Source organism: Desmodus rotundus, chromosome 5 (assembly GCF_022682495.2).
Source record: "Desmodus rotundus isolate HL8 chromosome 5, HLdesRot8A.1, whole genome shotgun sequence".
Classification (NCBI taxonomy): Eukaryota; Metazoa; Chordata; class Mammalia; order Chiroptera; family Phyllostomidae; genus Desmodus; species Desmodus rotundus.
In genome coordinates, this window is record NC_071391.1 from 21,763,397 (window position 1) to 21,789,637 (window position 26,241).

At 46.4% G+C, this 26,241-nt stretch overlaps 1 protein-coding gene across 4 annotated transcripts in view; it reads right to left on the minus strand.

Moving 5' to 3' along the window:
* Positions 1-3,108: 3,108 nt before the first annotated feature.
* Positions 3,109-26,241, minus strand: part of EHF (ETS homologous factor) — a 41,155-nt gene continuing 18,022 nt past the window's right edge. Inside the window, exons 2-9 of one of the 4 annotated variants that reach the window (XM_045194154.3) lie at positions 23,297-23,396; positions 19,312-19,557; positions 17,062-17,124; positions 14,403-14,513; positions 14,218-14,286; positions 9,094-9,156; positions 7,645-7,840; positions 3,109-7,541 (exon numbers count right to left, since the gene is read on the minus strand). In XM_045194154.3, coding sequence (XP_045050089.1) covers positions 7,442-7,541; positions 7,645-7,840; positions 9,094-9,156; positions 14,218-14,286; positions 14,403-14,513; positions 17,062-17,124; positions 19,312-19,557; positions 23,297-23,393 — 945 coding nt within the window. In that variant the 5' untranslated portion in view covers positions 23,394-23,396 and the 3' untranslated portion in view covers positions 3,109-7,441. Of the gene's footprint in view, positions 7,542-7,644; positions 7,841-9,093; positions 9,157-14,217; positions 14,287-14,402; positions 14,514-17,061; positions 17,125-19,311; positions 19,558-23,296; positions 23,397-26,241 lie in introns of those variants that run through there. The other 3 variants (XM_053925112.2, XM_024559081.3, XM_024559082.3) reach the window with 3 other exon arrangements.

Sequence of the window (26,241 nt, forward strand, 5' to 3'; positions counted from 1 at the left end):
ATTGATCTTTTCCCAAAGTAGACAGGCAGGTTACCCAGTGTCAAAAATCACGAAGTCCAAACAAAGGCCTTGGAATCTGAAAATATGATAAATAAAAAGGGACCTTCATTTATTCAACATATATTTATGGAGTCAAGTACATATGTTAGGCACCTCCTTGCACTAGGAATACATTGGTGAACATAGCAGACAAGGCTCTTGCTTTCCTGGTGGTTACTTTTTGGCAGAAAAAGTAAAATACTACAAAAGAACTAATAAATTAAAAATATAATTTCAGATAGTGTAAGTTCTAAGAAGCTAAGATGAGGGTAGTAGAATAAGAAGGGTGACTTCTCGAACTGAGACCTGCATGACTAGGAGTCAGCCCCACAAACCCACAAAGATTTCAAGTGCATTTTAGAAAGAAGGAACAGTCCTGGCCAGGTGGCTCGGTTGCAGCATTGTCCCGTGCACCAGATTTGTGGGTTCAATCCCCGGTCAGGGTTTGTACAGGAAGCAACCAATTGATGTTTCTCTCTTACACCCATGTTTCTCTCTCTCTCTCCCTCTCTCTCTCTCTCTTTCTCTCTCTCTCTCCAAATCAATAAAAGTATATTCTTAGGTGAGGAAGGAAGGAAGGAAGAGAGAGAGAAGAACAGCTAAAGCAAAGTCCCTGAGGCTGGGATGAGTTTGACTATAACTTTTAATAGGACATTTCAGTGAATTGATGGGAACAGAAGCCAGGTTATGATAGTTAGTGGAAGAGAGCTGACTTATAGGGAATAGGAAGCCCACAGGTAGAATACTTATTCGGGACGGTGGTCTTAAAAAGAAGAAAGAGAATGGTATTAGTGCCATTTATACAGAGAGTGGGCAATGCTACCCATTCCGATTTGGGGATCTTTCCTCTTCCTTCCCATTCCAGTGACCTCCCCCCAACCAATGCCAGTATTCTCAACCTGAGAGCCGCATCCTTGGCACGGACATTCATGTTAATGACTGTAAGGTATTTGTGGGGTTTGAAGATAAGAATAATCAAATCCTCCCACTCCAAGACTCCACCGACAGCATCAAACTTGTTTGCACTGGCAGATGCTGTCACCGTTCCAGCAAACACAGAGATATTTGCTTTGGACCTTTATTTTTTTTATTCTCTACAATTCAGGGTCACCTTTGATTTCTAAGGCTAACTGGCTCCTATCTCACTGTTGGTTACTTCTGCTCACTATGCTTTCCACCCTTATCCCATCCTCCCAGGCTAGATTCTACAGTAGTTCTGTCCAATAGAACTTTCTTTGCTTATGGAAATGTTCTACATATGCATTGTCCATATACAGTAACCACTAGCCCTAGATGGCTATTCAGTGCTTACAAAGTGGATTTTGCAATTATGAAACTACATTTTTTCTTTATACCATTTTAACTAAGTTAAGCTTAAACGGCCATAGGTAGCTAGTGCCTGCAGTTTTGGACAGATAGTTCTAAAGAGTGAAAATTCAGGAGAGTTCATAGTTCCCCCAGAGGAGTCACTTTGCAAATTCTCGGTGGTTACTGAGAAATGCGTCCATGCAAATCAGTGCAGACCAGTGAGGGAATTGTTTTTCGGTGAGGAAAAAGAAAAGGAATATATACAGGGTTGGCCGCGTTTGATGTGCATGCATATTATCAGCATACTAATTTGGCCCAATATGAAAATACTGCTTCTTCAGAGAAGTAATCTCTAAAGATCATCATTTCCCTAAGTGTATTTTAAAAGGTACTGTCTGAAAAGTCTGTTTTTCATAAAATCTTCTTTAATGAAAAGGGTCCATCGTCAAACAGGCTTGGAAAATTGGGGACACTTTTTCTGTCTCATAGATTCACCACGCACACCATCACAATAGAGGCTCTGAGAAACCCTAACAGTAAATAACTCTGTAAATACATTGTTTGACTCAGTATTGACCATGACAGCGTGTGTGCGTGTGTGTGTGTGATATTAGCATCCAGACAAATGAGAGTTAAGTGTATGGACTTTGGGAAAAAGAGATCTGGGTGAACAAGGCCACCTCTCCCACTTATTGCTAGCTGTGCAGCCGTGAGTAAGTCATTTAGCCTTTTCTGACATTCATTTTCCCTCATGTGAAAGTTGGGAATAATCTCTATATATCACAGGCTTCCATGAAAACCAAATGTATGTAAAGACCCTATCACAGTATCTGGGACCGTGGGGACCTTCCAAAAATGGTTAGCTATTATCACTTTCATTATTATTCATGAAGATAAGTGACTGAATGACTGGGATTTCTGGGCCTAGGAGAAATATATCATGAACTGGCAGAGTTCACTGCCTGCCTTGAAATATTTGTCAGTATTGTGTTGGAAACCTGCATGTGAAAGCAATCTTTTCTACCTCCCTTTGTTCATCCTTGACTAAGAATGTACACAGCATTCAATACGTTCTTGCAATTCATTCTCAACACCACAGCCAGAGGGATTCTTTTAAACCAGAAGTTGGAGCTGGCACTGTTCTGCGGCCAACCCTCCCCGCTGCCCATCTCAATCAAAAGAAAAACTAGAGCCTCCATTAATGGTCTCCAAGTTCTATGAGATCTGGCCTGCTGGAGCCTCTTCTGCATTATTCCCGATGGTCGCTTCATCTACCCTGGCACGCAGATTTTCATCCTGTGCCTCGGACACGTTAGAAACACACTCACTTCAGGACCTTTGCACTTGCCGGTCCCTCCCACAGGGAACCGTTCCCCCAGTTACCTGCATGGCTCCTTCCCTCACATCCTCCAGATCTTTACTGGAATGTTTCCTTCTTACCTCTCCTTAACCTTGCAGTCCACCCCTACACACACCTCTTCCATGCTTTTCATTTCTCGACTGCACGTCTGACATGCTTGCTCTGTTTTGTTTATTTGTTACTGTTCTGTTTCTTGTCTGTTTCTACTCAACAGAACATAAATGTCACGAGAGCAGAGTGTTTGCCTCTCATTCTCTGCCGTAACTGAGTGCCTAGCACAGCGTAGATGCCCGGTGAAAGCACGCTGAGTAACTAAATGCGGGAACTGCGTGTGGTGCTATAGACGAAGGCATTGCCTCCGGCCCCGCTGGGCCTGGCTTGTTGAAACACAAAACACACAGTTACAAGACGGTCTCTGGGGCTTTTATTAGTGTTTTCTGGGACCCATCAAACAAAACTAATATATATATTTTTTAAATCTTATTCTTTCATAAAAGAGAAATACTCAATTTGAACTTAACATACTTTAAAGGGCAAGATTTCTAATTTTTAAAAACTAGCGGCAGTAGAGCCGTTTCAAAAAAAAAAAAATTTTCTACTCAGAAACCAGATGGGAATAAAAGCAAGAACTATGAAGATCGCTGTGAAAACATTACTCTCAATTTAGCTAAACTTGTAAAGGCGTCTATGTGTCAGTGGTTCCTAAGGCATACTTCCAAAGGGTCTTTATTAAATGCTGTGTCTCTTACTGCGGAAACGGAATCCTGAGAACCAACGCTGAGGTTAACTCAGCTCTGACATTGGGACTGTTGCGCTGTTCTGTCTTTAATACCGACAGGGTGCGTCCTTTAGGCTCGCAGGGAATATCTGCTACTCCCCGTGTAAGCAGATGAGCTCCTCATACCTGGTTTCCTACGGCACACATAGTGGGTGCTCAACAAATGTTTCTTTTTCAACTACAGAGAATAATGTAATTGCTTTCCCTCTTACTATTTTACCTTTCCCTATATACCTGAAAAACACTTGCAAAACTGAAATCTAACGTGTGTGGCTCACCTTATGAAAAGATCCCTCTGTATTTTTCAAAAAGAAAAAAAAATATATATATATATGTATAAACCAACCCCAAAATACTAAAACTTAGAACTGCTTTACATTTAAATAACAATTTACATCATATAAACACATTCATAATCTTCATTGGTTAACACGTGTCAAAGGTTCGTGCCTGGTTTGTTACACCAGACAAATCTCACAGTTCCTAACGAGGCAACAGAGTTCTCATCCAACATATGACTTGTGGGAGCAAACAGCCTGTTTTGGTTTCATTTCAGCGCAGGTAGGAAGGCAAAGTAAGGAATCTCACAATAAAGTGTTCATCTGACAGATAACGTGTCTTTGAATTGATGGCCATTGGGCTCATTCCCGTGAAGAAGTGATTCACATCCCGATTCCGGGTATGACCTCCGAATCCGAGGAGTCTTCCAGGAGGCATTCACTTACTACCTCAACAAATATTTATTGAGCACCTATCTCGTGCTTGGTACAGAGAAAAAATATTGGTAAAATACAGTGCCTGCCCACAAAGAGCTTACAGTCTAGAAAGGCAAAAACTTGGAGAAAGGACAAGCTTGTCCAAAGACAAACTCATAACCTAGGTCTGCTCAGCTCAGAAGGCAAGTTCAAGATGCTGTAGGTATGGCCCCAGGGGCCAGGGCCTTACTAAAGTCTCATCAGGTCAAACACCTGGGCCCCTCTGATGACCTGAGTTTGCTAAAGTCTTAGCAGAACATTTCCTGTCTCAGGTTCCCATGAAAACTACCAATGAGAGCCCAGCCTTTAGCTCCTGTGCAGTGACCCTGTGAGCACCCAGCACAGACCAGCTTCCCCAGGGAGAAGCCGTGTGTCCCCCAAAGGAGGGGCTGCTTCCCCTGATGCTGGCTTACCTCTGGGATCTCACTCTCCCCTCCAACACTGTGGTGAGAAGTACTCAGTTCACACCCCAAGTGGGCATGGCTTGATTACCTTGAGTCTTCCAAGTCACGAACTGCACACAGAAAATGCATCCAACTCCGGCCAAGAATAGAGATATGCTGAGAACTTAATGCTCCGGCCTGTTTAAGTAGGAACCGGGGGCCAAGAAACCATCACTGTCAAGAAATAACACAGTCTGCTAATATCATCAGAACTGTTTCAGTTGGTTCTCCCCAGACTCACCACCTAGCAAAGATTGCTCTTCTATGGAGAAGGTGCCGAAAGAGCCAGTTTGGAGGAATGTGAGAAACTTACAGGTTTGGGGAAGTGTGAACTCAGAGAAAAATCTAGCCACCTTAAGATGACGAACAAGCAAAGCCAAGGAAGGAATAGCAAAGAGAGAATTAGCAGCTGCCCCTCCTATCTTCACACAATTCAGACATACAGAGGCACCCAAACATTCAGGTGTTTACACCAATTAAAATATCTAGATATTGAATTCGTTCTGTGTGGAAGTATAGTTAAACACTGGGGAGGCCTCATAGTTCTTAGCCTGGCCTGGGAAGCAAGGTGTGTCTTTTACGCAGGAATGTCTCAGGTCTGGGCTGCAAACTGTTATTTCTCTCAGTTCCCTCAGTAACTGTTACTTAACAACACTAAGTAACGCCTTTGTGGAGGTGACCAAGCCAGGCAGAACTAAAAATGGACTTGGTTGTACCTTCAGAAGGCCATTCCTCTCAATACCCTGGTAATGCCAAGGTCACCATCCAGAATGGTTGCCATTATAACAAGGACACAATGTTAATTCTTACGTCCAGCCTTCTGAATACATTACAAACACTTTACAATCTTTGACTAAGAATTGCTCACCTCCGCTGGGTGAGACACCGTGGCAGGTGATCCATTAGTCGATGAAGGCCACTCCCTTGTACTGGTACGTGTCTTCAGCCCCACAGTATTGCTTGCTCAAGGGAGGCAGGAGGAAGGAGAAAGCCGCCAAGGACACAGAGAGCCAAAAAGAAAAGTTGCAAAAGGGATTTGGATGTTCAAATCCATTCACAAACTGTCTACAGGCTCACAATCCTCCCAGACCACAGGACCCAGTGGTAAGTCTCCAGGTACCCCAGACACCCCATCACTGGAGAAGTCTCCAGTTCCTTACTGAGTATAGATCCTAGCTGTTTTCTGGTTTTTTCTCTTACATGCTTCCTTCCTTTTCTATGTCTTTTTAAAAAAACATTCCTCTAGTTGCAAGTCTAAATAATATACTATTCACTTTGAAAAGGATTCATATGAGACAGGAAAAAGATGATCCAAAAGAGGAAAGACTATAAAAATTAACACCTGCAAAGAAGATTTTCCCAGGAACTCTCTCTCTCTCTCTGTCTCACACACTCACACACACAAACACATACACACCCATTTTTCTCTCAGCATTTCTACCATAAAACTTTTACTCTGCTTTGTGATTCTAGTGAAAATGTCTTCTTTTAGTTCTGGCTACGTTACCTTGTCCAGTGTGTCTGACTTTGGCTGTCATCTGGAGTTCTGAAAAGAAGTCCCTCTAGATGTTTAAACCCATCATCCCTAATATTTTAAAAATTAAAAATAGGCTGACTTTGAAGTCTTGCTTTTGCTTCTTCCTCAGAACTAAAAGATCTTCCATATTTTATTTTTCTGAGAATAAATCACCAACTCCATCTTGACTGGCTAAATCAGTGGTACTTAATCAAAGGCAATTTTGCTCCTTCCCCAAGGCACATTTGGAAATGTCTGAAGACATTTTTGGTGGTCACAACTTCTATGACTTCTAGTGAATAGAGGTCACAGATACTGCTAAACATCTTACAATGCACGGGACAGCCAAATAATGTACAACAAAGAATTATTCAACCAAAGATGTCCATTGTGCCAACTGAGAAACCATAGACGATAGGAATGCAAGAGCAAACTCATCACCACCTCCTTTTTCCCATTTATTTTTAAGCAATTGGCATAAAAATAACCAAGACTGGCCCCTTTCTTAAATAACTAGAAGTTAGCAGAGGTGGTAATTGAATTTGTTCACCAATCATCCAAGAGGGAGGAGAGAAGAGAGCCTTGGCATCAGGGAAATCATTCCTGAGTGAGTATAAAGCCCCCACCAGTATTCTTCTCGCTGATTTAAACATTGTAAGTCATGTGATTATGCAGGGATTATAGTCCACCTGGATTTTGGGAGTCCTCATTCTCTGCTCAGTGGCTCCTAAGGGGCAGGTTAAACTTCCCAGCATCCTCTGGTGCATCTTGTCCATCTGAAACCCTGGAGTTTGTCCTGGCAACCATGCCCACCTCTCTTGATGAGGCCGTGTGGATGCTTATGTGGAAGTGAAGGACACGTTATCTTTTCCTAAATCATTTGCATATAAAAATATTTAATGCCCTCTGACATTTTTTTCTTTTCTCTTCGCAAGAAGCACAGGCCACAAACCCCATTCTTCTTGCAGCGGAAAGACTTCACAATAAAGGCAAAACCAAATCAAAACCACATACAGCGTCATAGTTCACAGAAAACTGTGTACGTTTGTTCCCCACATAGGATATACTTCAAAGTAACAAAATAATTGTATCAACTGTAGTGTTCCTTCTCCCGTTAGAAGTAGACTTTCCTTTCTCCCCTTCCTGGTACATAAATATCAGAGAAAACCGTCTTTAGAATATTTACGTCCAGGAGCTAGGCTCGTTAGGTTCTGGGGGATGGTTTGGTTGGGGTTCCAGGTGTCAGTTTTCGTTTTCTCTCCATCCGCGTGCGTTCTTCCCAAATTTATATACCAGCCTGCGCCCGTCCACGCGTTCCAGAATTTCTCTTTTGTAGTAGTATCTGTAACAAAGGACATTGAGTCAGGGGGCTGGTCCGACTGGGCCTGCCGGGAGACTAACTGGTCGTGCGGCCTTAGCGTGTTCCGAGACTAGAAACGCCTCACCTCATCGCTCGGCTGAGCTTTTCGTAGGTCATGCTACTGTTGTTTTTCTTTTTTCCCCATAGCTGAGCCACGGCCTCCGATTTCAAGAACCTGAAGATGCCCTCCGACCTGTCTTCCCACTTGATTAACCCTGGATTCCTGTCCGGGTTCAGGAGGATGTCGCGAATGAATTCCCATAAGTGAGTCCCTCGTGGGTCTGGGAAGCAGAAAGAGGGTTGAGTGAAGTCCCCGCAGATGACGCTCGAGTCAGCACAGCGTTGGAACCTCTTCCATCGAGTGGGAGAGACTCAATTCTCCTCCTACCCACCAGCAAAACCAGACCACAGAATTCCCAAATATTGTACATTTTTAAAAAGGCACTTGAGAAGGAACTAGCACCTTTCTTTCTTTCTTTCTTTTTTTTTTTAGTCTCCAAGTCAGGAAACTGGGACTCAGAGACTGTCAGTGACTTGACCAAGGTTGCACAGTCAACCAGTGGCAAAGCCTAGAGGAAAGAAAAGGTCTTAGGTGTCCTACACTTAGTGTCTTCTAAGTATTGCTGACAAATTGTGCAGGATTCATTTCAACTTGCAACTTCCCCACAAGGCAACTTTTCACCACGTTTCCTTAGTAAGTACTTCCACCGATTAAATCATTCCCACCCAGCAACTGTGCTTCCGCCACAGGCACATCAATTGGGTTCTAGTATTTTAACTCCTAGGATAGATTGGGGCGTGGTCTTGCTGGGGTTGAGGGGACCACTTTGGAAATGAAGAGGTAACTGTAATAAGATTAGCCACCAAAACCAGTCTCACCCCCACTAGGCTTGTGATGCACAGACTCACTCTGGCCCTCCCCCCCCCCCGCCCCCCGGTTTGAGGGGCTCTGTCCACTCTGTAGGGAAGATGTCCAGTTCCCTGCAGTTTCCGGATTATACACACCTTGTCTCTGACATTTCTTCCTTTCATACTTTAAAACTTTCATAAGGTTTTACTATTGGGGGAAATACAACTCCCAAGGAACACTGTCGAATCTTAAGAATTAACAGTCATTTCTTGGAACCATGATTCCACAGAAGTAGGGAGCCAACACTCAGCAAAAGAGCAATAATACAGCTCAGCAGTCTCTTCCTATCTTTGTCCTTGTTCCACCCTCTTTTCTGGAGAAAGGGTAACCAACCACTAACCCCATGCCTACAAGAAGTTCTTATTCACTGGGCGTCTCAGTTTTAGAGCCAATAGACAGAATGAGGGCGAGATACTCTTTGGGGCTCCACTTTGAGAAACAACCGCAGAGGGGTTACTCTGCCAGCAAGCATTGCCTCTCTTTTCTCACCCCCACCCCCCAGTCTGAGGTGAAGAAATGGTGGCAGCAGGCAGAGGCAATATCTGTCTAAAAGCTAGCAGCCTCTGGTGACACCCAACTTGAAGGGATGGGCTATATGTGCCATTTGAAAGCCAGCCAACTTACTGTGCTTTTTGGTGTGGGACTTGGCAGGGTGGTCTTGCTCCTTCTTCATGTCAGGTGACTCTGCTAAAGAGAAAAATGAGAGCTGTTTAATTTACCTATTTCCTTCCATTATCATTTTCCTTCTTCATCCACTCTTTTAACCGGTATTTATTGAGCACCTACTATAGGATTGGCACATTCCCAGTATGTAGTTACCAGTACAAAACAGAGAGTGCTATGGAGAAAAATATTGCAAGGTAAGAAGTATGGAGATGGGACCAATTTACAATTTAATGTAAGGTGCTAGTTACAGAGGATCTCTATGATAAGGGGACTGGAAGGGTGTGAGAGAGATAGCCATGCAGGGAGTCTCCCAAGAATGAGAATAGTAAGTGCAAAGGCCCTGAGGTCAGTGTGTGTTTGATATGCCCATAGGGCAGGAGGAGGCCAGTGTGCCTGTGAGCAGGGGGCAGAGGGCTGGAGCTGAGGGTCAGACCTGAAGGCTTTGTGGGGTTTGGGGATTTTTAGCTTTTATTCTAAGAGACATGGAAAGCCATTGAAGGATTTAGGTCATTGAAAGGGTTTATTTTTCATAATACAAAAATGTAAACACCTATAACAAAGAAAGATGGCTTTTAAGCCAAAGGAGTGCCTTTTTCTGGCATGCAAAGTTACATTTTAATCAGCCTGACAAAGAGGCCATTGACTGGCCTGAGCTCAGCACAGAGGGCCACAGGGACTACGGAAACACAGTTTAGTTTAACAAATGACTCGTTATGGTAACCCCTTGTGATTATCACCGAAGAGGAGATGACAGAGGCGGATCTGTGAACTAAAACTGCTTGAAAAGAAAACTAAATGATCTAGCCATGTACATGTCAGTGTGTGTCTGTCAGTAGGCACTTTGGGCATCGAGAGGATCAAGGCAGATCCAAACAACAACAACAAAAAATCACACAATCAAAAATTACCAATTTTAATACAGAGCAGTTCCTAAACCCAAGCCAGTTTTGCTAAGAAACTGGACCAGCAAAATGCATCTCTTCTGGTGTGTTGCTTTAGGGTTTCTTATGCTGGGCTTCACTAACCCAGACGCGGCCTTCAGGGGCATTTCAGATTGACTGAAAATATATGCAAAGGAAGAAGGTCTACAGCCTTCATTCAATTGCTAAGACCGGTCCATTATTCTAAAACATTTGAATAACCGTTAGCTCCTAATTTAAATGGTTAAGAAGAACAGCTCCTGTGTACTAGGCACAGACCTAGGCACTTTACCTGACTCACTTTATTTCATTCACATCATAACCCTATGAGGTAGGTACTGTTAGGATCCAAAGTTTACAGCTATGGAGGAGCTGAGACACAGAGAGGTGAAATGACTTGTCTGAGGTCACACAGCCTGAGAGCAGAGCCAAGATGTGACAACAGTCAGTTTGAAGTCAGAGGCTTCAAACTCATAACCACTATTCTGTACCATTTCTTAAGGTGGTGGCACACAACAGATTTTAGGAAAGTCTTCCCTGCCAAGAATCAGGTTCAGTTCCATGATGCTCTAGTTGGTGGGAAAAAGTAATTCCAGTGTGATGATTCTGTATTTCCCAGTGTTCGTGGGCACCTATGCCTACCAGCCCACCCAGCTTGCCTTGACTCAGCATCCCCGCAGTTTCCCTGAAAGCTGCAGCCAGATGCGGGAGAGGGATTTAATAAGATCTGGCTAGGAAAAAAAAAAAAAAAAACCCTCTTATTCTGGTTAAGAATTTTTCTGTTGGGTTTGTCAGCAAGAGACCTGCACCTGTCTTGGATTTCTCTGAAATCTAGAAGGACAAATTCACAAGAAATGCAAGGAGACCTCACTCTCCCTCCCTGTAGGTTTCAGGGTGAGGTTGCAACATTCTATCAGGATGTGACAATATTGCGACAGGTTTGGCACCGTCCCAGGTTTCCAAGTGATACATCACGCTGACAGGGCCACGTTGTTCTTCAGACAAAGGGTGGCATTTACCCAGCAGTCCGCAAGCAAAGCTCATCTTCAATGGCAGCCAGGAGGGATGCAGGGCCATTATTTCAGAGCCAGGGTTGAATTCAGGAAAAAAAAAATAGCGTCTCTCAGTTTATTGGCCCCAATCACTGTGTATGGGATCCAAGCTGATGTAGACTCAATTACTTTGGGATTAAGGTAACTTTGTGAGTAAGACAGAGACCTTAGACCTTCTCCCCAGAAAAAGGCACATAGAGTACACTCGTGAAAATCTGTACACGATTTCCGGGGTTTGTGGCTCACTTAGGAGTCCACGGGCACCAGATTAAAACCCCCAAGACAGGCCTTGAGAGAATTTTCTCTTTGAGATGTCAGCCATTTACCTAGGCTACACCTCCATCCCATTTGGGAAAGACCAAATACAAAAAAAATCCCCAGATAAAAATGTTTCCATCATGTGAAGGAATATGCAGCCAAAGGCAAAAGGAAACTAATTCCCTCTAGCCCTTTCGTCCCGTCCCCAGTGTGTGAGGGCGAGCTGTGGAATCACTGACCTGCCTTAGCACTAAGATGTTCTCGAACCTCCCTTTCCTAGGATGGCCTCCCCCACTATGTCTTCCCCTCAACCCCAAATAAAAGTCAAAGCCTTTGAAGGCAGCCCTGTGGTTGAGTGATTCATGCTTATAAAAGAATGGCTCGCTGCAGGGAAGTGGTCCAGCTTGGCTTCCTCTCGCTGGGCTCCCAGGCACCTCAGGCCGAGGTCCGGGCAGGGCAGGGGCCACTCGAAGCCACAGGTTTATGATGCAAGCGCCAGATCAGGACTTCAGCTAAGCTGCTTCGCAAGAAGAAAAGATTAGAAGCATTTGCATATGATTCAGCTCTGAGCCATTTCTTTACGGGATATACAAATTTCAGGGTTATAACAGACTGTGCCGCCCTAGCTTGGGGCTCAGCAAGTCAGTGAATAAACACATCAAGCCTGAGTTGGCGTGATTGGCTCGGGGACTATCGGGCAGATCAAGAACACTGGCGGCCATTTTATGAAATGGGCAGATGGCAGAGAAATCAAAACAAATCCCGCGTCCCCACCTGCGTTTATCACAGAGGGCATCAGTTTACCTTGGGCCCCGCCTCCACTCAACTTGTGACTTGCATTAAGACACAGACAGATATTTAACTGTGTTCAGTGTAATAGAAGCTTGAAAGGAAAGACTCAGACAAATGACAAATGGGGGGTGGGGGTGTCTGGTGCCATCTAGGAGATGCTGAACTATACTGAAAGGAATCGACCCATCCAGGGCTGTAATTAAATATCCTGTTGGAGCGCTATTATTCCCCAGAACTTGCCAACCCCCGTCACTTAGTCGATTCTTGAAGTAAGAATTCCGGCAGAGGACCTGAATTGATTAGCTCATTTTCCAGCCTGGGTCTCACAATCATGGGACAGGAATGAGGGACGGGCGAGCCAAGGACCAGGGGAGATGACGTAGAGCAGATTTGTAAAGGCCATTTGAAGAGGGACTTTTCAAAACTGGAATAGGTGGACTTAGGAGATTGTGAGTTTTCCGTTAATGCAGCTGTGAAAGCAGGAACTGGCCTCTGAGGCCCCTCTGCATTCTGAGACTCTAAAGGTCAGACATAGAAGACAGAATGGCCAGGCTATGAGGCCAGTAGAGCCATGATGAGGCTCTCAGGTTTCTGAGGCACCTCAACACCTAACAACCCTGGAGGCTCAGGAAGTGGTTGGTTCGAGTTTACTTTTAGTTGGAATCTTTTGCCATAAGCCAAAGACCCAACAGGAAGGATGTGGGAGGTGACACCTTAGGAAGTGCGAGAGGAAGTCAGAGGGTGAGTGGGTGGCTGGTTTCCTCAGCTCTGAAACCCTTCTCCTGACTGGGTGGCAATGCTTGCCACGAAAATTTTGCCTCGATTGGCTCCGCTCTCCTAGAAGGGCAAATTCACTGCAGAGCCCTTCCAGGGACAGATCTGTTTCCACTTTCAGCAAATACTTAGTGACATACAGTGTGGGTCGCGGGGAGGGGGCGAGTAGAGAAATGACTTGCCCTCAGGTCTTCACTTCAGTTCTAGAAGCAGTTACACTGGCTCCCAGCCCTGTCTCATTCAAGGGACTTGACCCAAACAAAACCTCAAACCAAAAGTTTTCATTATTTCAGTTCTCAAAAACATACTCAACAAAAGCAGAGAGAGAGAGAGAGAGAGAGAGAGAAGGGGTTGTTGTTTGATTCAGCACTTTCTTTTCCAAACAGTCATTTAAATCCCAGTTCTGAAGTCCCACATTCAATTCCGGGAAAAGAGCAATTAATTCACTGTGACAAGTCTAAGCTCCATTTCATAGACCCAAACAGATCCACTAGTTCACACCCAGATCAAGGGACAACACGAAACCCTCTGTTCGTCTCCCCAACACGCTCATTCCTAAACAGCACATGCCAATGCTCCCATCTGCGAAAGGAAGGGGGGATATAATCTGAAAGCCCCTCCCCAGACTGCGTGCAGACCAGCCATCTCACTCCTGTAACCTTGGTTGAGTCATGGATAGACCCCAGGTGGATCCACTTTTAACCAAATATGACTAATGAGAACAGAATTTAAAAAGTACAGGTTGTCTGACTGATTGAAGAGTCCTGATGAGTTGTCAGGCTCAGACTTCAAAAACTGACCAAGTAGTATGATTTCCAGCGTTCTGAACATTTCTAATCGCCACCCTTCTACCCAAAGACCATCGCCACAGGTTCACGGACCTCTGAATGCCGCTGTTACACGTTCTTTCTCTAAAGTCCAACATTTGTCAAAAATTAAATATAGCCTCTTCCCCATAAATATACTCAAGTATGAATAACTTTATCAGATAATTTCCCAAGAGTGAGTTTTTGTTGAAAAGAGAGTTCTTGTTATCACAAGAGAGTGACCTGGTTTCATAGGAGACAAACACTTTTCCCAGAGGCCCCCTTGCTGGTAATTTTCAATGTACAAATATTGGCTCAAACATTGACAGATCTTTTCATAAATAGCAACTCCAGCCCTTTCCTCTCCTTCTCATGAGAAAGACTCCAGCAAAGTGGAAACGTAGGATGCAGTAATTCTCATTAATGCTCAGTAAGTACTCGCATGAGGCCCACTGAACTTCTGCTGTCAGGACAACTTACCTACAGGAAGGTGATTGGTGGTTGTCATGGAGATCTGGGCCCGGCAGAAAGTTTTGCTGTCCAACAAATCTGTAGCAAGAGAAGATAAAGGACATTGAGAGCCCCCTCCTGACAGGGAACTTTTTGGCTATTAGAATAACAAAGACAGAATGTAGAAGGACATTAAGTGCTGGGGAGTTAGTTACCTACTGTGCTACCATAGTTGGCGTCATATAAATAGTTTTCTTCTTTCCAGGTGTTCATGATGGAAGGGTCTACGAAGGACAGAAGATGGGAATGGTCAGCAATCATCATCTCTGCAGGGAGAGTTTGCTTTTCTTAATGCACTATTCCTCAGAGAGGCATGGGGTAGAGGGGGTGGTCCCCAGAGGGAAGGGATGCAATTCTGCTTCAGCCACATGTTAATTTAGAATAATGTTACCCCATGTTTCTTCCAGTGTCCTAGGGAAATGGACTTTGTTATAGCTCTATCCGTGTGTTCTACCACCTGTTGCATTTAGGAGGAAGTTGCAACAGTGAGATCCTATTCTAGACCAATGCTTGGGTTTCCTGGGGGTTTTCTCAGTTTGCACATGGCAGGGGGTGGGGTCAGGAGCCTGGCATTGTTTTGCATTCTACTACATAATGACTAGAATATGTTTATACTAGAAAAAGAAACTGTTAGAGACAAATTCATGATTAATAAGCATCTTTTTCTAGTAATAGGTTCCTGGGGGGATTAATAATGTTTCTGTCAGAAAAAGTCTAGTCAGTTCTATCACAATGTCTTCATTGCTGCAACCCAGAGAGATCTCCCGCAAGTTGGATGACAGCCCCCTCCCTCTAGGATTTCTCTGATTAGCTTGAGGGACAACATAAAATTCTCAAAGCCCAAATCCAACAACTTTTAAGAGTAGGGCCCCATTGCCTCATTTTGCAAAAGCATCTCTCTCTCTCTTTCCCTCTCTCTCTCTCTCTGTCTCTCTCTCTCTCTCTCTCTCTCTCTCTCCCTTTCTCTGTCTCTCTCTCTCAGTCTCTCTCCCCAAGCACATCTCACTCTGATTGACTCCAGATTTCAAATTCAAAGGAAACTCCCCTCCACCTACCCCAGACGAAGCCCAACTCCTACACAACACCCACACCTGGGCTGGTCTCCAACAGAAGCATTTTCTTTCCTGGCTGGCCAAGGGCTGCAAGATCTGGCAAGGAGCTCTCAGCTGTCCCCGGCAGGAACTTCCTGATTTCTACTCTTCACAGATCAAGGCTGCCCTCTGCTCCCCTCCTGCCCAGCTTCTGAATTTTCTGGGCCGGGTGGTAAGCCACTGGCCGAGTTTCATTTTGTTTTTACAACATAAAAGGTATAAAACCTGAGTCACTGGCTAAGTCCTCTTGTTTACGACACAGGGATTTAGCTGGTATTTTAACTAATAGCTACGTGTTTGGGCACCCCAAGCCCAATCTCTTGGGGTTACACCCTCTCTCCTTGTTGGGTCACCTTATACACCTGTTGTTGTCTCTGAAAACAAACTGAACCAAAAGGTTTGGGGGTGTTGGCCCCTCTGTGAGCCTCTTCTCCCCTCCTCCCTGGGTGGACCTTCTTCTCCACCCTTCGGCTTAGCTTTTCTGAACTGGCAACACAAGAATATCTGGATGGTCAAGAAGGAACGATCAACTTATTGGGGGCCTCTCCGTGCCGTCCTGGCCATGGTGGGGCTATTTTCCTGGTCGCTGTGGGGGTGGGGCATGCCAGCTGTCTGCCGAGTCCTTCATCTGCCTCTAGGGCAGTCAGGCCCACAAAGCACAGACCATCCAGGCACCCCAGCCCCTGGTGTTTGGGGGAAAGGCAGAGCTAGAGAAAGCTAATTAACATGCTTAGCAGCTATGGTGTTTTGTGGGGTGTTTTTTTAATTTAATAATGGTGGGCCAGCCCCCTTAAGAGCAAATATTATAGGAGGGCAATGGGATCCAAATGACTCACAAATCACTCCCAGGTGGAATTCTGCCCTTAGTGCCTGGCACGCAACCCTCAGGCAGGCCTGTGGCAAACTCAGGGTTGGCCCCAGTGGCTTGCGGTCTCACTGATGAGGACCTGGGGAGCAACCCTGGAGCAGTGGCAGCTGCACAGTTTCATCATGGCCAGTGAACTGTGGGGGACTTGCATAGCTCTCCTTGACTAAGAGACCACAGGCCGAAGGTCAATATGCAAGGAGGTCTAATTGGTGCCAGGCCACAGGCACAACTTCTCAAGGCAGTTACTGCCCTTGCAACTCTCCAACATTCTCCGACAAACCCTGCTTAGGGCCCAGAGTAGCCTTTCATCTAACAGTGCACATGAGGTAGGAGTTGGGGCAACACTCCCACAGAACCTCCAAGAGCCCCTAGAAACCACAGTCTGTACAACAGCAAGTCTGCATCTTCCTCTTTTTTCGTGTAACACCCCTACCAAGGGAGGAGGGGGAGAAACATTGACCCTTCCTCTTCTCTCCTCTTGCTTCTCCCAACTCGGCCAAGTCCCCTGGCTCTTTGTGGTGAATAGGAGGCCCACTTAAACTCTGCATTTTTCCAGCTCCTGGACTGGAGCCTGGACGATGCCCCCACCAGGGGTGGGAAGCAGAGAAGTGTGGGCTGAATTAGTCTCACCATCAGTCTAGAAATCAGAAAGAGCTAGCAATCACTGGCCCCCAGCACAACCAATGAAGCTCATTGAGAGCAGCCCACTGGAGACAGCCAGGGAAGAGGCATTTCTGGGTTTCCTGCCAAAACACTGGCTCTGTCCTGCTCCCACACTCCCTCATTCTCCCTCCCACTTGTCCTGTCCAGGGTATTTGCCTACCAAGTTGGCTCTCTTTGTCTGCTACTACTTACCCGTTTGTTCGGTCTTGACAATGACATTGGGTGTGGACTGGAACAGGTCACTACTGCACTGGCCTGTGAAGGACAGATTGGGAAAGTCAGAGCAGGCCCACATGGAGCCAAAACTTAAACAAGGACAGACCTGGCTTCTTGGAAGAGCTTCTGCCAATCCCAGTGCCTGATCACCACTGTTTGTAGTGGTGCATCTACAAACTCGAGCCTGAACTTTCTGTAGAAAGTCAGTAGCTCAGGCACCCGCATCGGATGGAATTATTTGGCTATGTATAGGTAAGGCATTCAGTACGGTGGAAATAGAACCTCAGGGGTCAGAAGGCCAGTTTCCCACTAATAACTGCAAGGCACTTCTACTTCCTGGGTCTTGGTTTCCCCTTCTGTAAATTTAGGGGCTTAAACTAGAAAAAGTCATTATTAGATGGCATCAAAGGTGCTTTTCCATACTAAGATATGATACAAAATGAAAATGAAAAAGCAAGGAAAACCATTTTAATTTAACTGGCTTTATTCTTCTTTGATATTAAATTTAATCAAACCCATTTTGACTAGATCCGATCTGTGAGACATGTCTGGGGAAATGCAGTGATCCTTCCCTTCTTTATGCCTTTCAAGCCCTCTACAGGGGTGTCACATATAAATGCACATATATGCATATGAAGAAATCTCATGTTTTTTCCTCTCTGGTCAGGTTATTAATATCTCAGGAGCAGGGGCCATGTCTTTAAACTCTCTCACCTTCCGTCTCCCGTCTGTAAAATGGGTACAGTATTTTCTCATAAAGTCACTAAATGAATCAATTCATTTAGCATGGTTAGTATACATAAACACTTAATAAATGTGAGTTAATAGAACATCTCCAAAGAGGCAAACAACAACTCAAAGGTGAGAGATCATGAGGCACTTACAGAGGCACCAGCAGCAGCCAGTGGGACCAAACAAGTCATGGAAGGTCAACGACGGAAGGTCAAAGACAGCCCCATCACCTCCCAGGACACCCCACCTTCGGCTTCAATCAAGGGTAAAGGTTTAAAGGACTGGATTTAATTGGAGGTGGGGAGGTAAATATTTTTAATTCCTCAAGTATAAGTCTGCTCTTTCTGAAGATTCCTGGGGGTTATTTATAGAGCCTTGTTTGGTTTGGTTCTAGTAAAAGAAAAATGTGCAAGCACCTCTGTGAGGTGGGTGGGAAGGAGAAAGTGCCGGGAGCTGAATGAGGTCATCCTGAACGGCTACCACTGCAGCCAGCTCTGCAGCCAGACTCTGGGTCCTCCTCGGCACTGACGGCAGCTGTAGGGGTCTGAGTACAGTTCACAGGCCTGCAACTCACGCTTTCAAAGCCCCAGCTACCTGCCTACATACAAAATCTGCTGAGGCAGACTTGTTCATTCTGATGTGGATAGGCCAGCTCACTCTCTTCATATATTACTGCTTTCCAAAGTAGCCATCGTTCTCAGAGGAGCCTGTTATATATAACCGTCATCAGGGCAACTTTACGCCAGTGCCAAAGACATGCTGCAACACCAGCTGTCTGCCCCGCCATGTCTTATATATAAGACAGTACACGGTACAGAACGTGTGCGCATGTGTATAAACCGTCACCTAGGCACAGCGCTTAAATGGTGCCTGTCTGGGTGCTGGGTGAGACCTCAACGACAGACATCTGGGGCCCCGAGGCAGCAGCAACTCCAGAAACATCCTACATGTGTCCACTAGACACATTAGCTCTAACCCCTTCTTTTGTTAGCTAATGGAACATTTAAGACTGTGCTGAAATAATGTAAGCCTTCTCCTCTTCCCTCCCAAAACACAGACATAGATCTAATTTTGCATATCTTCTTACCGCCCTTAGGTTCCCTCTGAAGAACCTAGGTCTAGAAGTTTAAACAAAAAAAGTAGCCATAATGCTCTTAACAAGCAAGTAGTTAGGAATGAAAGTATCAAACCCTGTTTGCCAGGCAACAAAGAAAAGGTTTTCTGAGAGTAGCAAGTATTCTGTGAATACCCTGCTTGCACATCTCCTGGAAAATCAGCCGTAAGGAGAGGATTAAATTACACTAGGTTAGTATGGGATGAGACACACCTCGTAGCCTAGGCTTCATGCCTATTCTCTCACCTCCCCTCTACTTCCCTGGCTTGGAAACAGGAGGTGAGACCAGCCTTTGGTGTCCCTGCCTAGGAACCCGGCCGGCTGCGGAGTCCCTGCTCTTCTCAGCTGGCTCCTAATGAGATGGGGAGAAAGATAGTCACCATTCCACTTGAGATGCTGCAAGTTGTTGTAAAGGAGCTGCCCCGCTGTCCCCGCCGCCCGGATGAACTCTTGCAAAGTCATGTTGCACAGGTGCTCGCCATTGATGTCAAACTCCTGGAAAGGGATGCAGCTGGCGTCCAGCTGGTTGGTGTCCAGGAGGTGCTGGAGCCACTCCCACACCTGGTATTTGGTCCAATACTGAGGATGGATTTCATGCCACTGGCCTCCAAAAAACCCGCTGGAAACTGCAAAAGAGGAGATGGTTCTGTGAGTGACCCATGGTTGTCCCTGGGCATAATCCCAGACAAGGGGTTGTACTGCTGGTGCCTGACAGCATGAGGAATACAACCATATCCCTGTGCACCAGTGGGGTTGGAGCATGAGACTGGCTCTGAGGAGGAGGCTCTTGGAAATATGGTTCTTTTCCCAGTTATGGTAGGGGCTGATCTTTTAGCCTCTGTGCCCCTTGATGCCCTCCTTAGGGCAAAATACCCCTGGGAGTGGATGAGGACCTGAGACCTGAAATACTGAGGACATGAGCTCATTCCCCGCCTCCCTCAAAGTACTATCAAAGCTGAAACATTGCTGCAGTGTCAGCCACTTACAAGCTATGGTTCACACCCACGCAGTTCTCCTCTCTTCTTCCCTTCCATCTTTTTCTCTCTCTTTCACACACATACACACACACATACCCCAAACTCAGACCATTTTCAGCCAGAAGTGAGGCCTGAGAGTAAGGTTCTTTTCTCTTTGATGCCTTTGCTTCTCCCCAAAGTGGCCCAGGTTACTCATGCGCTAACCGTGCTGCTCTACCCCTGCCCCACACTGGCTATCAGAGCTACTGCAAGGTCATTTCCTTACTCAGTTACCTTCAGTTGCTTCCCTTTACCCAATGAAACTAGGTACAAAACTGCCAAGCCACGCACTGAGGTTCTTAACTAGCTGTTCTTCAAGTGCCCTATGACTTTTGTCTTTTTTCGATGCTGTTCTTTCAGCCCAGCTTCTGCTCTACCAATCACTCCCTGTGGATTCCTACACAGCTTTCAAACCCCGACCACTCCACGAAGTCATCACAGAGTCCCAACTTTCTGTAAGGACTGCTGTCCTCTGAATCTGCAGGGGACATGTCGGGTACTCCTAATGGCTTTCGTCATGTTCAGCTTATCCTTAAGGGTATCTAAGTGCTGTCTCATTCCCCTCTGTAAATTATACGCTCACGGTCATGGGCCCTGTCTCACCCATCGTTGTGCCTCCTACAGAAACTACCGCAGAGGCTTTGCCATATGAGGGGCTCTCTCTAAGCTTCTTTAGTGGAATTCGTTGGTGAGGAAGAAATAATGTGGGAACCTAGAAGAGTTGTGAGGTGCATTCATGAGATGGTTAATTCAAATACCAGTGAAGAAGAAAGTTCCGTCAAGCCAATAAAAATTGCTAAGCTTAATATGGGCTATCCATCTATGTATGGTTACCATTTCATGGTCGCTTCTGAGAATATCACAAAGTCAGCCCCCCATCCTGAGAGATGAGGAGAGAGCACCAGCCTTTGGGGGCAGGTAACAGGCCTGAGAGGTCTGACAGTCAGGCCCCTTGTAAACAGAGATCTAAGGGGAATAGCTCTCTTCTGGAGAGGGAGGGGCAGGGGCCAGGGCTATACACTGCACAGCCCACCAGGCTGAAGCAGGGGAGGTCTGACGGAACAGGACACACAGCTATTCCCACAAGCTCAAGGAGGGACCGACAGAGGAGCGCATAGCACAAGGAAACTGCCCCCAGCTTGCTTCAGGTCCATAGCAGATCAGTACTCCTCCAACTCTGATGGAATTATGAATCACCAGGGACTGTTGATCAAGTGCAGATTCTGATTCCACAGATCTGGGGTGAGACCTGAGTTTCTGCATTCCTAAGAAGCTTCCACTTGATGATGATGATGATAAGGCGGTGATGATCATCTGTGGATACGGTTTGAGTTGCGAGACACTAAAGAACCCCTAAAGATTGGATTCCCATAATGCCATGGTCCAGCCCTCAATGCCTCCAGAGGAGAGGCTGTAGGGGGAATGTTTCCAACCCAATCCCACTTTTGCTCACTCCTTCAGAACCCATACACCGCTGCCAGACCTCAGAAGTACTCGACCAGGAGACCGAGATGATTTAGGCACGAAGGTGACTGCCTTGGGTGAAACCTGCCACTCGCAGTGAGTATAATACTTTACTCCTCGTACCTCTTGACCAGACAAAAGCAGCTTTGAACCCTCAGTTTGGGCCCTGGCGGGGAAACCAGTGGTAGGGAGGGACGGAGACAAGGTTGGGAAAATCTAATCCAAAAATTTAATTACACAGAAATATTTCCAAATATATAAACACAAAGAGCTTAGACTGGATGTTCCCATTTCCTTTCACTTTTTTGAGGGGTCTCACAAATAGAGCTGTTTAAGGATGGGCTATATTTTTTGTGGTTCCACGAATCTTTGTTCTCTTTTCCTAAAATAACTGAGTGCTACAACAGCTCGGAGTCACTGAGTGCAGCTCTGGGGGTGAAAACAAGAGGTAATAGCTCTCGATAACCCAACAACCAGCCTGGAATTATTTCCTCTCTCAGCGTCTCATGATCCGGATTAGAGGATCGTTCTCGATAGTACATCCTGTTAGAACTTGAAAGAACCAGAGAATTTCACGTGAAGTCAGCTGGGAAATTCTCTCCATCAGCCGTGGACTCATCAGATGCCTGAGATTTCAGGAGAAACACTGAAACTCCTATGAATTCAGCTCTTCTCTTTCATTCAACTGATTTCCCCCACCCCATCAATCATGACCAGAAGCTGGGCCTTCTTTGGTGCTTCTGGAAATAAAGACGTAAAAATGGCACCCATATTCTTCTCCCTGCTGAATAAATTGCCCTGGCTTTCTCCAAAGCAAACAGGAAGAATGCTGCCTTCATTGAGGATCCAAGTGCCTGGGGATGCCGAAGACTTTCCAGTCAGAAGAACCTTCCTGCCCTATTTGGAATCCTCCTTTGAGGTCCCCACAGGCAATCTGAGGCCAGCAACAGAAACTATCACCACCCCGAAAAGGCAGCAGATTGGTGGGACAGGTGACCAAGTAAGAGAGGGTCACCTGTGCATGTTTGGCTGGGGTTCCGAGTTAAAAGGCGGAGCTGCCCAGGGACCAGCTGCTTATTGGAGAACAGAATCCTTCCATTATCATCGGCCTCCTTCTCAGACTCTGCTCACCAACAGGCCGTTTCCATTTTTTAGGGGAGTCATGAGCAGCAGGTGCACAGTGGGAGAAGGCCCAGAGCTCCTTAAAGCCACTGCAGCTTGACGCATAGCAGTCTGCCTAAACTGAATGCCTTCACAGCGGGGTGTGGGACCCTGATTCAGCAACAGCTTGATTCAGTTCCGCTTCTACAATAAGCCATGGGCTTGGTCACCAAACCCTCTATAAGCCCCACCACCAACCCCTCCCTCTTCTAATCAACAGGTTCTAGATTGAAGCATGAGAAGGGGGCACATGGTCTCCTAACACACCCCCTCCCCCCTTGCACAGGTAGGTCACTGGAATGTGAAATAGAAAGATAAGCTGCTCTAACGCTCTCTTCCTCAGTCTCCATGCTTCTGTGCAACACACGCACGCACATGCGCACACGGCCCTTTTTCTCCTATCCTATCTTGAAATCTTGAGCCAAATACTGTGAAAAGCTTCAACAGGTCACCTCCCCTTTGGGCATCTCTTCTACAACCCTCTCTGCCAGGCTGCCCACCCAGAACCTTCAATCTTGGGAGGAAACAATGAAGTTTATCAAATGGTCTTCCGTCTGGAGCACCAGGGACTGAAGAGAACTCCAGCATGAAGAGCCTTCCCCATTCCCAGGGAGGCGCCTCACACCTCCTGCCAGATTGTTCAGACATTAAGTTGGAAAACGAAGCCTGATGAAAGCAAAGCAAAAAATCCCCCTGGGGCGTGACACCCCTCGGGCCCCCTTACCGTTGCACATGGGGTAGCTGTCTGTCCAGGCTGGCTGCTGGTGGAGGAGGTTGTTGCTGGGGTTGAGATTCATTACACCACTTCCTTCCAGAATCATGATCTGTAAGGCGATCAAACAGCCCATTCAGTCAGTGCCTCTTGGACAAACGTCACTGGAGAGTACAGCTCATAGAGTGAATTTAGGAAGAGCATTTGTCCTTCCAACCGTTGCCTCCAAAGCATGTTGCCGCGGCCCTTTCAGTAAATGCAAAACTCCCTGGCAATTAAAAATTTCCAGGTTCAATTTTCATATGCATGAGGCAAGTTTTTACAGCCACCCATTCCTAAATGAATTATCTCTGATCAGGAATGAAGCGGAGGGAAAATGCAATACCTGCTCACAGGGCGAGTCTGGCCAGCAGCCCATTCTTGTCTCTTTTTTTCCCCCCCGAAAGTGAAAATGCCAAAGAGATTTTGCTTAAAGTGGACTCGCAATCAGTGAAAATCCAAGCTGGTAGTAGCATAGATCCAGCACCTGTGCAGAAACCTGAAATCAGATGTTCCCAAGTCCCAGCACACCAGGGCCACCCCTCACCAGGGCACCCAGCCGGTTTCCTCCGCACAGCTCTCTGCCATGGGTGCGCTGTGTCGGAGGGCCTCAGCCGTGCTGTACCTAGAGCTCCTCTAGTGTCTGGCTTCGTGATTGTATCAGGAATCAATTGGTTTCCCTGACAAGATACTGCCCCTCCCTTCCTTTCTGGTAAAAATTCGGACTAGCTTTCTCGCCCCTCTTACAGACATGCAGAATACCGCAAGCTTCAAAGGTGACAGAAAGGTGACTTTATCAGTCCGAGGGCACATTTTCCCAGTAAAGGACCCAGGAGAAGAGCCTTTCTTCCAAGGACTTGCTCGAATTTTTTTAAACAATGTAAAAAATGTCTACTTTAGAAATACTTGCTTCAACTCTCCAGCATCTATTTATGTATAATGTTCTCACCCCCAAGCCAGGCACCCTGTGCCTTTCAGAACCCAGCCCAGTTTCAATGAATGCCGGATCACTCAGAAGAAAAGCAGCCTGTTTCCAGAAGGCGCATGAGCATTAGGATCTATAGAGGTAACTTGCACTCCCTGAAATGTTGGGGTCGGGAGAGAAAGCTAGTTTGATAGCAGCAGATCATGGAAACTTTTCTGCCTGTTTGGGGGACATCTTGTGTCTTTGAGGGTCCCCAATGTCCCCAGGATCAGAGAGCCCACCCAGAGTAGTCCCAGCCCTCAAAACTTCCTCCTCTGATTTAGCTACTACCCCCTGGTTCTGTGGAGGGTCAGAGAGGGGAGGACAGGGGTGTGGAAAAGGAATAAAACTTCATTCATGTATTCATTTATTCAACAGAAATGTATCAACCCTATAATAGGCTGGGCACTGTTTCAGGTACTGGGGACAGAGTTAAATGAGGCGAGACAGAGACCTTTACAATGATTATTAACATCATCCTCATAGTTGTCTGGCAAGAATCGGGCCTGAATCCAGCCCTTCTAAGTAGAAGGTGGAAAAGGAAAGACAGGGTGGGAAGGATGGCCATGTGGCAGTGAAGGGACCACAGCATGGCAGGACAGGAGAGCGGAGTTCTCCATGGCAGGGCTGCATGTAGGAGTCTCGATGCCAGAAGGGCTGGCCTTGGTTCCAAGCTCTACCACTTACTAGCTAAGGTTAGCGTTCACTCCGACAGTCATCAGCCTCTCTGAACCCTCATTCCCTCGTATGCGACGTGTGGATGATCGTGCCTACCACGGGCACTGATTGGAGATTCAATGAGTTTCTACACCTTAAGCACTTGGCACAAAAAGGGGCATGGCTCCGCAGCAGGTGTAACTATGAGGAGAGTCCCAACCCAAGCCAGAAATAACCATGGGCCTCAGTTTCCCCACACAAACACCTATAAAGAAGGTGACTAAATTGATTTTACATTCTCTTCCAGAAACCTCTTTGATTCTCACCCTCGGAGAAGGAGAAACCAACCCAAGTCAAATATTTCTCTCTTTTTCACAACAACGGGGCCTCTCCCCATCCAGCTTTTTAGACCAATCACTCTATCACTCTAAAGGTTAGAAATCAGATGAGGGACTTCAAGGCAAAAGAAAACCTCCCAGTCCCCAGCAGGGAGGCTCGGGAAGAGAAGGGGCATGGCCGGTCTCCTGTTTGCTCAAGGCTGGGCTTGTTCCTCGCCAAAATTTGCTCAACCACAAGCAGTAAAAAGGTTACTGTTTAACACTGAGAGGGCTGAAGCTCAGAGCCCAGCCCTTCTGCAGGGAGGACTAGGCCCTCCGGCGGGAGGGGGATGGGCAGGGAAGATTTCCCTGAAACTCTTTCACAAGAATTTGCCTGCAGGGCTCTTCCTAAGTGGCCATGTCAGTGGAAGCAAGACCTGCCCTGGCCAATTCCGAGGCACCTCCTGGGCTGGCTCAGAGCTTCTGTTCACCACTGCCCAAAATAAAACCCCCAAAGGCAGGGTGGTGTGAGGGCTAAGCACCCTGGCTTTGAAGGTGGGGAGATGTGGGCTCAGACCCTAGTTCCCCTGATTACTGTGCATGACCTTGAGCAACTTCCAAGTCTGTTTAGCCAAAAACTTTCTGATGTTCGCTTTCCCCACCCGTAAAATGGGAACGGTCCCACACTCAAAGTACAACGAGACTCGAATGAGGGCGTGTGTGGAGAGAGCTGAGCAGGCGGTAAGAAAGAAGTCAGTAACTATCACAGGACCACGTGGACCAGTTGTCCCCTTGTGACCTGCTGCCCACAAGCCCCTTTCCTTACGGTGGACTCCATTTCTTGCCATGACCTTTTGGTGACCCCCGGAGCTACTCAACCCACAGAAGAGCCTTGAGGACTGCAAGTTCACCACTGTCCCCCCAGGAGGCTGGCACCCCTTTTCCCAGGGAAAGCAGTCAGTATAGTGAGGGGCCCTTTT